General features: G+C 40.9%; 1 protein-coding gene across 5 annotated transcripts in view; it reads right to left on the minus strand.

Moving 5' to 3' along the window:
* thrab (thyroid hormone receptor alpha b) overlaps positions 1–13,434 on the minus strand; it is a 138,038-nt gene that overhangs the window by 14,368 nt on the left and 110,236 nt on the right. For 4 of the 5 annotated variants that reach the window (XM_046068129.1, XM_046068128.1, XM_046068127.1 and 1 more), the window contains 4 exons: positions 8,749–8,810; positions 4,025–4,125; positions 3,022–3,169; positions 2,466–2,671 (listed from right to left, as the gene is read on the minus strand). In XM_046068129.1, coding sequence (XP_045924085.1) covers positions 2,466–2,671; positions 3,022–3,169; positions 4,025–4,125; positions 8,749–8,810 — 517 coding nt within the window. Of the gene's footprint in view, positions 1–2,465; positions 2,672–3,021; positions 3,170–4,024; positions 4,126–8,748; positions 8,811–12,574; positions 12,661–13,434 lie in introns of those variants that run through there. The other variant, XM_046068130.1, reaches the window with a different exon arrangement.

Here is a 13,434-nt window from a genome sequence, read left to right on the forward strand (position 1 = left end):
GAAAAATCTTGTATCCTTTCAACATTTAAAGTATATTGTTGAATCCATGGGAAAAAAGTGGTTTTCTAACAAGTAAAGGCTCTGACAGCTTCATCTTATGGGTACTCATTAAGTACTACTACATTTTCTAATTACAAAACTGTTCACTCATGAATTTACAGTCCAAAGTGCATCATTCAACAAAGCCATCCTTCAGTGCATAGTCATTTGCGAGCTACAGTACAGAGTATGAGGAGTGGTGTCCCTCACTGCTGCTGTTTTATAGCTGTCGTCCCCATAGGACTGAAAAGGCTCATCCTGGTTGGCTTAGCATGCAAATTTAGATATTCAGGGTTCAGTGGCTACAGCCTCCAGAGCCCCATTAGAGGGTGAAGCCTGTGTGAAATAGAACTGTTTATCCTTTTTAGATGAAGCAAGCTCAGGGCTAAGATATACAGTTTTCACAGTAGCATGGGTCACTGTGCTAATCAGTCTTTAAAGTCCTGGTTTTTGCAAGCCCTGCTCTAGAGACAGACTTTTTAACTTTTGTAGGGTTAATACAAATGTTTGTTAACCTATATATAATAGACTAACCCTTGCCTACTCACTGTAGCCTTAATCCTAAATGTAAGTCTTCATTCATGAAAAAGTGAGGACAAAATTATCTCACTTAACACAATAGACAAAAAACATCATTTATAAACTGGATTTCAAATTTTCTAATCTGGCCTCCTTCCCATCACACTCGTCCACATCCTTCTGGTTGTCAAGTCCCTCCACAATACTTGCCACTTCACCACAAGTGCTTTCAACTCCTCTTCAGATGAACACCCACATACACCTCACATGTCCCTAACAGATTTTTGACAGAAAGATCCTTGATTTGGCCATGAGCTCTGGTCCAGTGCTGCTCTGAAATTGTTCAGGAGTGCTTAAAACTGGATAAGCACCTCAGATAATCTTCGGCCAAAACATGAGGTCAGTGTCTGTGTTTGTGTGAGACTGGGATAGACTGATACCAGGCAGGGATCCCCTGACAGGGCTGTCCAGCATAAATCTGATTATTTGCGCAGCAGCAAGACAGTTTGAGAGAGAGAAATTCTGACAGCCAACATCTATGCCATCCTTGCTCAAGACTCAGGATTTGCATTGGCTGAGATAAGGGGAGAGCTCGTTGAAAACAGATGGGAAAAAGTAGAAGGAAAAGTAAGGATAGACACCAAAGGACAGTGAGAGAGGAAACAAAGAAATGAAGACAGGAAGAAAATTAAAGCAAAAAAAGAGAGTCGAGGTGTGAATGAAAACTATGAAGGGAATTAGGTCTGGTTAAGAGCCCAGAAGGATTAGGATGAATAAACCCAAATGCTAGAGAGAACTGCGAAAAACAGACACAGGCAGAGAGAGAGAAGCAGAAACAGACAGCTGGGAATACAGAGAGATAAATTCATAAAGAGCTACTCTGACAGTCAGGCATGTGAGGAAAGAGCCTCAGTGCACCCAGATGAAATTAAATCCTTTCTGACTTTAGCATGCATGTTTATGTAAAGACACAATCCATACTGTCCTGTTGTTAGGTTATGATGGGGTTAAAAGGAGAAAAATGGAAACACAAACACTACGCAGCACCACAGTTTACAGTGTGACATTACCCCTGTGGCAGTTGTTTGTTGAGTATTTTTGCACTTAATAGGGTTCACGATAATCAGATATTACTGCAAAATCAACACACCCCGAGAGCTTGAACAGCAACAAACAACAAATGGTTACTGTTGTTCTATGAAGCATGGATTGGTTTTGCACAGCGGCGTATGTGAAGAACATAGAGGATCGTTAAGGTCTGTCACAACTTGGATCTTAATTTCTTAGTTTTGTTCAATGCTTCTATCAGGTATGACACCATTGTACACACCAGATTAATAGCTGAGATCTGGGAGAGCTGCCCAATGAAAAGAAGTCAGACGGGGCAAAAAACACAAGTGGTGAGACAATCAGACAAACCCCCAGGTAAACCAAAATTATTTGGAAGAGAAAATTAAGGCGAATGGTAAAACTGCGCATAGGCAACACACACATACTTGCCATAGTCGTGTGTACACACAGTGTTCCTAGGCAATGAGGGATTATTTCTGTTTTACATTTTACCTCCAAAAAAGTGGTAGATATCTGGCTAAAGTGGAGGCTTCTTTACAAACTGCCTGATTGTCTGACCGCTGTTTTGCGGATCAGACTTTGTTGGAGTGATCGGTGTTTTCAGATCTCAGGGATTAACTTGGTAAGTAGAGGGTTATCATAACAGATTGAAATGATTTTCAGAGCTATGAAAATAAGACCTACGTTATCCTTTAAAATCTGAATTAGATGCTTGGACAATGTATCAGAACTTAACTTCAGTTCAAATTTAAAGACTGTTTTCTGTAGACTTGCTGCATGTGATAAGTAATTGTTTGTCTCTACAGTGCTTTGCCTATTTCTCCATGTCTTCTTACCAGGAATTTGCGCTTCTGTTTCCACTGGGCGCCCTGAGCATTGGTGTGTCGGTGGGCCTCTGTCACCATGCGGATCAGCTCCCACTCGGACCCCGTGGGCTCTGGACGGTTCTGGAGCGTTTTCACCATTTCCTCCTTCTTGCGTCGCTCCCTGTTCTCCTCAATCAGGCGCCGTTTAGCCACCCGCTTTGAGTCATCCAGTACCACTGGGAGGAGAGGTGTGGAAGGCACAGGAGGAGGAAAATGACCCATAGAAAAATTGAGTGTTAATGAAAATAAAGTACAAAATAGGTATGCAATTAGTTTGCATGTTGCCTAAAGTTTGCATATCATCTAAAGTTGCATAAAGTTTCTATACAAACCTTCTAGACAAAGTCCTCACATCGTTTATCTCCCCTGCATTACTACTGCATCACTAATTCTTCTTGACACTTTGTCTAAGAGCACAACAGTTTCAAAATGCAAAATGAAAATGTGTAATTTTAAATTCACACACAAATAACTTGTGTGTGAGCTCATTTGCAGTTGTGTATGAACGTGTAGGTGCAACACTCACAGTCCATGGCCATGCCCACTGCAATGCACTTCTTGAAGCGACAGAGCTGACACTGGTTGCGGGTAATCTTGTCGATGACGCAGCAGCCATCGTACTTACAGGAGTAGGCTGGGTGAAGGTTCTTCTGAATGGTCCTACGGAAGAAACCCTGGAGACAGACAGTAAGTTAGAAATGGATGGACAGAAGTTACAGGTAGAGTGACAGTCATTGATGTTTGTGGAAAGAGAAATGGAGGGAGAAAGAGGGTAAAAGGGCAAGATAAAATAATGAACATAACTAATGAAAATGTTTGACTATGACGTCGTATTGCGTTTTGTTACAGTGTGAATAACGAACTGGCAGCATTTTAATTACCACTGCTGCTTCTTCTGTGTGATAAATCTAATTCAGAAATAAAATCTTCAATCTAAAATTGGATCTAATTTAGTCGGTATGTGACTGAGGCAATTTGTTTAAATGTTAACATCCATATACAGTATTTTAATTGTAGGAAGGCAATACTGAATACTGTGAGATGAACAAATCGTATATGGAAATTAATTTTTATCCATAAAATAAGCCTCAGTGTTACATTCACAAACCCTTCTGTGGTGTCTTCCATATCACATGTCACTGATGAACAAACATGAACAAAAAAAAACAGAAGCAGACGGATCAAACAACCGACTAACAGCAAGGAAGACAAATGATGTGAAGACTGAGAACTGACTTGACAGACTGACAGGTTTTATACAAATAAGATGATATATCATATTTCCGTTCCTGTACACACTGTGTCTATGGCCTGTGTCAGATTTGTGTGAATGTATGTGCTCACCTTGAAGTAAGTGACTGTTTCAGAGTGCGCGTGTGCATGAGTGTGTGTCAGATTTGTAACTGTGTGTAGAAGAAGTTGACCTCAGATGCCTCATATCAGGTTTCCTGGCAGATATTATGTGGGTTAAGAACCTGCTGTGTCTAAAACTCCGGGGTTGGGTCGTGTGTGTGTGTGTGTGTGTGTACCTTACAGCCCTCGCAGGTAATGCAGCGGTAGTGGTAACCTGTTGCCTTGTCACCACACACCACACATGGCTCATCCTTTTCGAGGTAGCTGGGAATGTACCCTGAGAGAGAGGAAAAGCAAAGACAAAGTTAGACAGAATTATATTATGTATTTTTCCTATGTCCATCACATCAATATACAGCATTGGTATCAAATCACTCACTACTCTGCTACAGTTACATCAGAACATCCACCCTATACACAGCTACACATTATTTCTACTCATCATTGCAGCACGCTTGGAGACCGAACCATTTCTGCTGATTCAGCCAAGCTGTGGAAAAACTTAACAGTAGCTATCCACTGTTCTTATACTGTGACATAAACACAATGAAAGCTAGAGTCGTGAGCTTCCCATATGATAAATAGGAACACTTTATCATTTTCAGATGTCCTATGTGATGGCAGTTATTTTCTTGGCCAATAAGAAGCTTTAAGATCACATGCAACATGTGAATCTTCTGAAGTAAGACAGTAGAAGCATATAGTGACCTAAAAAGGAAGCAACGTTAGGGGCAGTGGTGTTCCTGTCATGTTATGGTGATACCTGAACATAATTTTGACATTAACAAGAGTTGGAGGCAGTTCTCTACAGCTGTCTAGCGACAATACAGCAACATTTGACCTGCAGCGCAATACCTGTAGAAGTCCTATGGAGCTATGTTTTAAATCAGTCCTCAGTTTGTTTGTATCTTGCAGGTGCACGACATGATTGCCGATGGTTTTAGTTGGAAAAATGTAGTATTGCACCAGCAAAGGCAGTGAAGAAGACAGCTAGCAAAACTGGATGAAAATAATGCACAATTTAAAATATTTAAAAAAATGTTTTACGAGGAGGAAAATGCATTCAGCATATTTATCACGCCTCAGGGATACAAACTATTTTAATTTTGATGATTAACAATTTGTTTACAGGAAAAGTCCAGAGGGCACATTTAAAGGTCTGTGGCTTCTCTAACTCATACAACGACAGAAAATTCAGGACTAAGACTCATTTAGTCTATTCTACCACACCCATGCAATGTCTCTATCCCAAACAGGACTTTCACTGCAAGTGCCTCACTTCCTTCACTGAACCTTGTTTAAATAGCAGAATATGCGATCCAGATGCAAACAAAAGCGTATCACAAGGTGACTAATTAAACCAACTAAACCAAATTTAAGTCTTAATTGTTTTCTGGTGAGGTTTAAAATATATACAATGTTTATAAACTTTAGATTAAGTCAGGTATTTAATTTGAATTATGAAAGGTGGAGAAACACACAAAAAGCATTTTTTAATTATTAACTCATCTTTATCAATTACAAAAATAAATATACCTGAAATCAACGTGGTCACAACATTACTGTTTGGGTTACATAAACATCAGTGCTGGCTGATCTATAGTTTCAGCATTTCGATTGTTTTCACTCACTGTACTCTGTGTTCCTCTGTCAGTAGCCTTTCAACTGCTTTAAACTTGGGAATAGGACAATTTGTTCTTTTTTTCCATACTGCCTGCAAGACCAGTGAGACTAAGGGAATGAGCACAGAGACACAGGCAGTAGCAGATTCCCAGCCTTTTCACATGATATATAGCTAAGAAACTGGGAGGGGGAGGAGATGGTACACTGCAAGTCACAAATAATCATACAAACGTGGGTGGTTAAGTCTGAACACACACACACAGCCACTGGCAGATCTCTGTACATACATGTGTGACGTTCTCATGACACATATGCCTGTGTGTGTGTGTGTGTGTGTGTGTGTGTGTGTGTGTATACTAAGGCGTGGTGAGAGCTGTGACTGGCAGTGTCAGTTGCTCTGCCTTTTGGCTTTGTTACAGATTTTAGTGGAGGAGGGGTAGGGCAAGAAGAGGCTGGTGGGAAGAGAGGACAAAAAGAGGAGGACAAACATGGGCGAGTGCCAAAGAGGCACAAGTGACATTTTGGCCAAATTCTTTTTCATCTATTGTTGAAAAGCTCTTGAGCTATTTCTGTTTATAAGAAAACGCATGTGAAATGAAAATACGAGGAAAAGAGAAAAAGGCAACACACTCAAGGGAAAACTTATGTGAAATATGGAAAAGAAAGCTCACAAGTGCATTTGCACACATAGCAGTGAAAAAGAATGACTATCCTGGAGAGAGAGAAAACAAGAAGACAACAAGAAAATAATACAATAGGACTCAGGGGGAGAAGACATGGTGGGGGTGGGGATAAGAGGAAGAAGAAAAACAGGCCAAAGCAAAGACAACAAGGACATCAGAGAATGATCATATAGGAAAAACGTCAGCTCCAGTGTGTTGGCAGGGCACACAGCATCAGCCGGATCGCCGAGCCAGCCTGCTGTGGCAGCGTTTGGAAGCCAAGCCCAAAATCAATAGTGCTGCGGCTCTGGCTTCCGCCCCTCCCATAACGAGCCCTGCAATACCTCCACCAACAAAACCCAGGAAAGGAAGGAGTTTTTTTTAATGTGGCTAAGTCAAGATAAATATTTTGTCTTTACAAGTTTCCCAACATAACATCTGCCATTCCTTTTTAACTAAGTGTGTGGATTAGGGCTGTATGAATCAGGTCCCTGAAGAAGTCTAAAGATCGTTTCTCCGAGGTCCTTACATGACAACAGCACAGTGAGGTGACATTTGAGACTGTAAACACTGAGGATATCAGGAGACAACAAACTATACACAGAACCTGGAGTTGAAACAACAGTTGATGTACAAAACTAGTGTGCCCACTACTGCTCATTAAGTATAACAAGCGGCATTGAGAGAGAGGGTTAACTTTAACCCACTCATGTGATGGCTCTGGGTATAACGTAGTCACAAACTGTTGTTTAAACTCACGCATGCATACATGTCTAAAACCGTGGCTCTGGAACTGCGGGTCCTCAGCAATACACCCGCCAAGTTTGAAGCTGATCAGATGAACAGTTCTTAAGGACAGACGAACACAGATTCTTTCCTTTATAGTTAGATCTGTAGTGATTTGAAATGGTCTGTGTAGCCTTATCTTACTTTGTTAAAACCTGTTTCAAGTAATAACATAATGACATTTTTTTACTTTATAAAAGTGTATTCTGAAGATTATGATCACTGATCAGTGTTTGTGGTGCCTCAACAATTTTACAATGGCTCCACATCCAGCTGTATGTGTATGTGTAACACTGACCAAAATCAATGCTAGATCTCGTACCACGAGAGTTCAGTGTTTCAGTTACTTTCGGTTTCACACGCAGCATGCAGTCCTAAACTGCATCGGTCAAACAGTCTGAAGTCTGTTACTACCAGCGGATCAATAACGTAATGCATCGCAGAGTAAAGGGCACGTAGACTTTTCATTAAATGATGACGTTAGTCTGGTAATATTATGACTTTTTTCTGGACATGTCAGAGAACAAAGATGTGCAGAAAGTTTTGAACACAAGAGCTAATTAAGTCCAGGAGTTTCTAACTGAATTAATTAAATAATTTATTATTGAGGTGAAAAGGTGCCAGAATCACATTTAAAGAGAAAACAAAGACGCAAAAGAGGAGGGAAGACTAAATCATGACTCAGCAGGGATGATATTAAATAAGTTGATACAGGAGAAACAGATCTGATAGCAGCACAGAATGACTGAGAGCTGTACTGACTTTCTGATTGAGTTAGGCTATAGAGTTCGAATTGTCACCTGCCACATGAATTTTGTGTTTCTCTTTACATAAATAAAAACATTTTCACCATAAACTGGTGCAAAATTCATCAGAATGCAGGAATAAGTGTTTAATGCTGTGTAATTTTTATAATCCAGCATTAAAGATAGTGCTAAAATCTTGCGTCGTCTCGATCTCGTGAACCCAATCTCGAATCTCGTCTCGTCTTGTGGTTTAAGTGTCTCGTCACACCCCTAATCATTGCACGTGTCAGTGTCCTGAAAGCCTGTTGAAGCATCAAAAGTCTGGCTGAGGGTCCACTCTCCCACAGGAAATCGCTGACATCATTACAGTATACGTAATTCAATCTCAGACAACTATGTCCCTCAGGCAGACACATTGTTCAAATGGACCATGGCAGGTAGAATATGGTACAAAATATCAACAGTGATGCAGACAGGTGGGCAACAAGCCTGCTGGGAGGGAAAACACGGGAAGAGGACTGGCCTTGGAAGATATATGTTATAAATGCCAACTCAAGCATCCTGTAGGCTCAGATTTTTTTGTTTGTGTTTCTCTCACCCTATCTCTGTCAATCTCTCTCTCTTCCCTTCTGTACTCATTTCTTTCAGCTCAGGGGATTTAAAGCCGTCACTCAGACAACTTGCTGCCTCCGACAAGAAAGCACATGGAGCAGAAGGCTTTCGTTTATTGATGACAGATGCCAAGATGTTTTACTTTTTCTCTGTGGAGGTGACAAATCGAAAGCGTAATGTACACAAGGCGGCGATGAATCATGTATCACTAGCTTCTGTGTAGCCACTCAACTGCCTGCATTCACTGTGGTGACACTGACAGCTACAATCTTCCAAAAAGGTATCAAACATAGCTGAACAAAATGCGGGGAAAGCAATATTCAAAACGACTGGTTCCCTGCATTTGAATTCATTGGATTTTCTAAAGAAGAGGTGCATTTCTGAAGAGACTTAAAAATTCAGACAGCCGCCACTTCAGAGCTGCTTTAGAGAGTCTCCCTTCATCAAAACACTACCCATCCACTTACTCACCAGTCATACTCTTCACCGAACATTGGCTGTTTTTCCTCTTCCTTTTCGGGCCATTGAGCCACCTAAGAGAAAACAAAGGAGAGAAATAAGTGTGTGTAAATATACACACACATTTCATGAAACAGTCACATTTGAAAGAAAAATATTTGCTCAACAAGTTGAAAGGTCACCTAACTCCCCTGCTATCACAAGCAGACAAGGTAAAGCATCAGTACAATTCAGACAGTGTCATAAGCTCATGAAAAAAAAAATCTTCACAGACTTCTTGAAACCTTTCTCTTATTTGTCTCTTCTGCCATGTCAAACAGAGCATTTATGGCAACACATAGCTGTATTTGGCAGAAAAAGCCCTGTTCTTGAGGGGGCTCCCAAAGCAGTAGAAAAAGGATTTTATGGGGAATACAATTCAACCCCAAGTAAACTCTAATTATTAGAGTGCACGTGGGAAAGACCCACAGATAGATAGATATATACTTTATTTATCCCAAGGGAAATTCAAGTAATATATAACAGATGAAAGATCCTAACTCTTATATGCATCAAGCATACACAAAGCAACACACCTGCAACCATACTGACACATGTGAAAGGCATGTAAAGCCCAGATGGGAACTGGCTGCTCTGAAGGGAATTATGAAAGCGCAGAGATGGAAGAGGGAGAGAGTAGCGGAGGGGGGAGAGAGTTTGGGAGAGAGTCAGTGAGTGCTGCTTTTCAGTACTGGATGTGTTTAGAATCCAGCTCTCTGCTCTCAGACACTCCTGATAGCCTCCAGCTCTCCTCCCACACCAGGACCCTTTAATACCAGCTCCAGGAGAGGGAGCAGGACTTCATTAGCACCACAAATGATATTAGGTACCACTCTGTTAAAAGGAACAATGTGTAATTCCTGGCCTAATGCTCCAAACAAATAGGCAGAATTTCACCTCCCCCTGCCCCCCGGCTACTCTCTGAGGGAATCTGCTCCCCTGCTCTTTTCTAATCACCCGTATCGTTAATGCTTTATAATAACCTCATAAATCAAGCTTTTTATGTGCTCCTGGATTAGCGGGGCGTTGCTTGAAGTTAAAAGGACCATCACTTTGTGTGATGCTCTGTGGGGAGGGACTCCTCTGACACTGTGCAGAGGAGACGCAAATGACAAATATGTGGAACAAGTTCGTAATTTAAAAAACACAACAACAAACCGCAACGGACGGGCAGATTTTAATATTTCATTGAGGGGGGGGGGGGCAAGCATGGGACACATTTTTCATAATTTATCAGATGGATGAATGATCCCATTAATGGTCTTGTTGTGGTTTTTCTTTAATCAAATAAAAAGTCAAAGGAAAGAGTGGGTCACGTACAGGTTATAAAGTCCTCCTCCTAAACCTCTTATTATTTCTTTGCATCCCGAGATAAATAAAGATGAACATGGAAGCAGAAACACAACTCAGTTTTGTGACGAGGTGTTATTTAGTCTCTCAGTCTATCCTGTCAAAGACCTTTACTGTTGTGGTCCTGCTGTATCTCTTCCTCATCCCTTGTGTTTGCCTACTGATTTCCCCTTCCCTGTGTTTCCTGTTAGTCTATATGTCTGTCTCTCTGTCTATGTTATCTGTCCGGCTTGTGCTGCCAACCTCCACCTGCTCACCTGTCCTGCATTCCACTAATCAAGAAGCTGCAGTATATCAAACCTGGTTTTTCACCTCATTCTCTGCCAGATTGTCAGTTAACCTCAAGTAGTATTTGCGCTACGGCCGACTAGTCTTCAAGTAATATTTTTTGTTTTTCTCTTTGAGTGTGTTTCTGGACCAATCACGCGTTTCCCTGTGCCTACTCATCAGATCTGTGCTTTTGGGTTTAAGTTTCACTGACATTATGACATTTTCATCTCACATTTTTGTTTTCACCTATATAATAATGAAGATATTTTATGCAAAGTGACTCTTGTTACCCGTGAATGATCAAAAGGTCTTTTAAACAAGATTGCACATTTTCTGTCACTGCTTCTAAATTATCATGAACTTTGTCACTTCTCTTATAAGTCAGGATGTTTTCTATATTCCACACCAGCAAACAATATTTGCCCCTCACAAGCATAACAATATAATTGCCTGTTAAGTTCAGGAGTTGCTGTAATTAAGCCTAAATGCCAGCTCATATTGCCCTTCACATTTTACCTCAGCTTCAATTATAAGCACGGTTTTATTCTCAGTTTTGGTTCCCTTTGCCCTTTTCAGAATACATCAAATGGCTTAACAGGGTATTAAATTAAGCTCTTAAATAGCCTATTGGTTAAAGCTTGACGAGGGGGAAAAATTAAGGACATCTGAAATGACAACTGACACCAAAAGCTGGAGGACTCAGGATGCTCACCTGTGAACAAACACATCTTGTCTTACAACAACAGCAAAGGTTGCAAGGTGTGTTTTTCACAATGTAGTAAGTTAGGACATCTGAGAAGTTTTTGAACATAGCCAATGCATGGCATTCTCTTTGTGGGCAAAGTTTAGTGTCAGTAGGCTGACAAAAAATAATTAAAGCTGTCACAGCAGCAGAAAGACACGGTGATGTTTTCAATGACTGTCTCATCCCCTGCCAGTTGGCTTTCACATCACTCTATACCGCTGCTGGAGGCGACAACCATCAAATTGTCAGCTATGTGACAGTTCACTCCTCCCATGAGGCAGCATAATGTTTAAGACGGCAACATAGGCAAACTGGATAAAAACAGATTCATGTCACTCCTACCACAACGTTGCCTCCTCTGAATCTCTGTACCGTTATCTTGTATCCCAACAAGTCTCCCATAACCTAGGACGCCACAACCTGCCACATGTTAAGCCTTGTTTTTGTTTTCATGCACACATTTTACATATAAAACAGTCAGAGAATTGGCCCAGCAATGATACAATAATGAAATGATAATATAAACCAAGGCTCTCTGAATAACCTCCAGCTCTAGCCCTCTATTAAGATCTGAACAATCCCAAAATAGTGCTACTAAAAATATTAGCAGCCTTGCAGCTAAAAAAAGCTTATCACTCTTGGGGGAGCCTTGGAAGAGCTTTTCATTGCACTTCAAGAGCTCTCAGTGGAAAGACTTGGGAGAGAAACTGTGTCAAGTGGCCGTAAGAAGCAAGCAAAACACAACAAAAACAAAAACATAACCACAGAGAAACACAATATGCACAAATAAGGTTCATTGTGCAAGTTCCCATGTCTAGATAGATATACTGCAGGAGGTGGCACTTTAAACAATAATTAACTTCTTGTCTAACATGATGGTTTGAAGTACTACTCTAAACAAATAAATAAAGAAAAATTTGTTTTGGGTGCTTATGCAAAAAAAAAAAAAAAAGAAGAAGCAGGAAGTCTGACAGGATTTCAAATCGTAACACGGCCAGCGAACTACAGGCCACCTTGTGTAAATACAAGTACATCTGTCCATGGATGAAAACATGCATGATTGAATATTTTTTGATGGAATGTTGAGTTTTTGCAGGTTGGGGCACGACGCCGTGGCCCAGGCATACCACAGAGTGCTTTTCAATTTCCAACTCTTAAACTCTGACGGGACACAGATTGCAACACCACCTCACACTGTGCCTCTCAGCAACCTGAGCCAACCCCACAGATACATGCACATACTGTACTTTCTCTCCAGCTCACACAGAATATAAAACTTAAGTTGACGTGTTGAAGTAACAGCCTTTTCTGATTCCTGTGGCCCAATAGCTGTGCAGAATATGTACACATGTTGCACAACGAAATGCACACACAGCCCAAAACAATACAAAACAGGAGAATAAACAACATAAGCCAAAAAGATGACAGACTTACAGTGCTGACCTGATGACGCAGTGGGACTGTAAAATATGCATGGCAGAGGAGTACTGCTAGTTAAATTTGCAGATGTAGCAACTATGCGACACAGCCCTCATGCATGGTCTCAGTCTCTGTCTATCAGTGTTTCTCACTCTCTTACACCCTGATGTCTCTACCGGTTGTGATATGTTTAGCCGGTTGACCCACTCAAATACATTCTGCCTCTCCCTCCCTCTTCTCCAACCTGTGGGACTTTCTTGCTCTGCTGCTAGAACCACCCAGTCTACACCGATTGGAGGACCGCCAACTTCTTCATCTGTGACTGAGACAGTGACTGGAGAGTCAGGTAACTCACAGATTACTATTTTAAGACAATGCAGGTTTCATCAAGGCTAAAAAAGCACTCATTACTGCAAAAATATCAAGCAGCATAGCAAAACAGAGATCAACACCAGAACTACATGTTAGAGATAAATCTGCTTTTGTATTTTTTTACCAAATGTTACTCAAACAGCAGTAAATTGTGTATTTGCTGGGGAATATTTTCAGTTGTGGATTAGTACACACTGGCTGCTCTGTGAACATGTCATCCAGTGCAACAGTGTGACTCACTGATGTGGTTTTAATAGTTGTTGGACAACTATGGATCGGTTCATTGTTGGTTTTGGTCTTTTCATGGGAACTGTTAACAATCGTAAAAATATGGAATATCCTTATCCCCAGAAAGGTAAGTTTGATCCAAATACCAAAAAAACCCTAGCATTGCTCATAGTTTTGATTATATTGTGGTTCTGAGATTTCTACCTCGCTGCTTATGCAATGCAAGTAAACGGAATTTCACTTGTGGCTGCAGTGTGTTTTTCCAGAAACAATGT

This window comes from Micropterus dolomieu, linkage group LG14 (assembly GCF_021292245.1).
Source record: "Micropterus dolomieu isolate WLL.071019.BEF.003 ecotype Adirondacks linkage group LG14, ASM2129224v1, whole genome shotgun sequence".
NCBI classification, from domain to species: Eukaryota; Metazoa; Chordata; class Actinopteri; order Centrarchiformes; family Centrarchidae; genus Micropterus; species Micropterus dolomieu.